Below are 2,289 nucleotides of genomic sequence, written 5' to 3'. Positions count from 1 at the left end.
TAAAAAAAGTTTGGATATGTCTAGTTTTACAGATATCTTGAGTTTGAGTATGTTATATGAAAATTTTCGTTTATCTAATTAATTGGTTAAGTATGTTTGCGGGTTATGATTAGTAACCTATAATGATATGTTTTAATTTTACAGAAATAAAAATAACTTGATTTATTTAATGTAGTAATAAATTAATAATAGTGTTGATGAAACTTGAGATTATATAGCTTGACACTTTGGGCACTATAGTTTGTGAATATTACAAAAACAAACAAACCTCCCTGCAACTTAAAATAATGAAATGAATAAACAACTAAGGATAATTAAAAACACCATGGAAAAAAATAATATATAAAGACATTTCTTATCCATCATTCTTCATAAAATTAAACCTTCTTCTCTATCTCTAGTATTAAGCAAGTTACAATGAATTCAAAGTTATGGATGCTAATATCTGCGGTCCTTGTGTTAGCTTTGTCGCCGGAAACAATGGCGGCTGCACCGAAGAAGGCCGTCGATGTACCCTTCGGAAGGAACTATGTTCCGACCTGGGCCTTAGACCACATCAAATACTTCAATGGCGGCTCTGAGATCCAACTCAACTTAGACAATTACACTGGTAATTCTATTTTTAATTAATCAATCAATCAAACATTAGTTCATAATTAATTTGATATATGATATGATATCCAAATTATCAATTAAAGGAACTGGATTCCAATCCAAGGGTTCATACTTGTTTGGCCACTTCAGTATGAAAATCAAGTTAGTCCCCGGGGATTCTGCCGGCACAGTCACTGCTTTCTATGTAAGTCACTAAATTTAGTTTTTAAATTGATTGAGAATTCATATAATTATTAATTTAATTTATAATAAATTTATTACTAGTTATCGTCACAAAATTCGGAGCACGACGAGATAGATTTCGAGTTCTTGGGGAATAGGACAGGGCAGCCTTACATTTTACAAACCAACGTTTTCACGGGAGGAAAGGGCGACAGAGAGCAAAGAATTTATCTTTGGTTCGATCCCACCAAGGACTACCATTCTTATTCGGTTCTTTGGAATCTTTATTCCATAACGTTAGTAATTTAATAATTATTTGTGTTCTAATTTATTTAGATTAAATAATTAATATAAAGTTTGTGACATATTCAGATTCTTTGTGGACGATGTGCCGATTAGAGTGTTCAAGAATTGTAAAGACTTGAATGTGAAGTTCCCGTTCGATCAACCAATGAAGATTTATTCGAGTTTGTGGAATGCTGACGATTGGGCTACTAGGGGTGGGCTAGAGAAGACGAATTGGGAGAAGGCTCCGTTTGTTGCAGCCTACAAGAGTTTCCATATCGACGGTTGTGAAGCCTCGGTTGAAGCCAAATTTTGCGACACTCAAGGGAAACGTTGGTGGGATCAGAAAGAATTTCAAGACTTGGATGCCCAACAATACCGTCGTCTCAAATGGGTTCGCAGTAAGTACACAATTTATAACTATTGCACTGATCGTAAGAGATACCCCACAATGTCACCCGAGTGCAAACGTGATCGCGATGTTTGAAATCACTGTGTTACCTTCTTGGTCACACTTGGTTAATGTTATTTATTATTTATATCTTTCTATTCCACTATATTTGTGGTATGGCTATGTGTAATAATTATTGGAAATGGTAATGTAATGCAATTAGTAACCATTTAAACTAAATAAATTAATTCCACTTCACATTAAGGTTTATTTGGTTGAAGTCATGTGGAGAAGAGTACAAACTTCCCATAAACATGGCTCATCTCAAAAGTAGTAATGTGGGACCAAGGGATGGTTCACTAATTCAGGTCCATAAGTCAATCTCATTTAAGGCCACCCATAAACTAATTATGTTAAAGTTGTGTGACTTTTAGGCCCAAAAACACTTTAAAGATATTTATAAGCATATCAAGAATTTACTTTAATATATATAATTAAATAATAATAATAATAAATAAATAACACATATCAAAAAAATAATATTTACAAAAGTAATTATATTAATTTATTTAATTAAACAAATAAGATTTTTTTTATTTTACAATAAATAAAAATAATACATTTTTCTTTTCTTCAAACAATATAAAATCATAATATCAAAATTATTTATAATCTTGTAAAATTATAAAATCGTAAAAATTTAACTAAATTAAGAGTTTAGTTAAATAAACAAATCTAAATATTTAAATAGGAATGGAACTTCTAACTCTCTTGTGAGTTAACCTTAATCATCCTGATAATGAGACATTTCTTACTTTTGTTCATGTTTTCATAAT

The 2,289-nt window shown here is 31.1% G+C and overlaps 1 protein-coding gene across 1 annotated transcript; it reads left to right on the top strand.

The window, feature by feature from the left end:
• The first annotated feature begins 413 nt into the window (after nt 1-413).
• Nucleotides 414-1,671, top strand: LOC124926952 (xyloglucan endotransglucosylase protein 2-like). Its single transcript, XM_047467287.1, has 4 exons — nt 414-610; nt 699-799; nt 880-1,073; nt 1,150-1,671. The coding sequence occupies exons 1-4, from the start codon at nt 418-420 to the stop codon at nt 1,547-1,549; spliced, it is 888 nt and encodes a 295-aa protein (XP_047323243.1). The 5' UTR covers nt 414-417; the 3' UTR covers nt 1,550-1,671.
• The last annotated feature ends 618 nt before the right edge of the window (nt 1,672-2,289 follow it).

The sequence above is a fragment of the Impatiens glandulifera genome, chromosome 2, assembly GCF_907164915.1.
Source record: "Impatiens glandulifera chromosome 2, dImpGla2.1, whole genome shotgun sequence".
In the NCBI taxonomy this organism is placed as follows: Eukaryota; Viridiplantae; Streptophyta; class Magnoliopsida; order Ericales; family Balsaminaceae; genus Impatiens; species Impatiens glandulifera.
The sequence above is the reverse complement of the archived record's forward strand: the minus strand, read 5'-3'. Positions and strand labels throughout refer to the sequence as shown.

Excerpts from the sequence above, each read along its gene's own strand:
- LOC124926952 (XM_047467287.1), top strand. The coding sequence starts at position 418 with ATGAATTCAAAGTTATGGATGCTAATATCTGCGGTCCTTGTGTTAGCT. Across the intron at positions 611-698 it reads CAACTTAGACAATTACACTG|GAACTGGATTCCAATCCAAG; the intron begins GTAATTCTATTT and ends TATCAATTAAAG. Across the intron at positions 1,074-1,149 it reads TGGAATCTTTATTCCATAAC|ATTCTTTGTGGACGATGTGC; the intron begins GTTAGTAATTTA and ends TGACATATTCAG.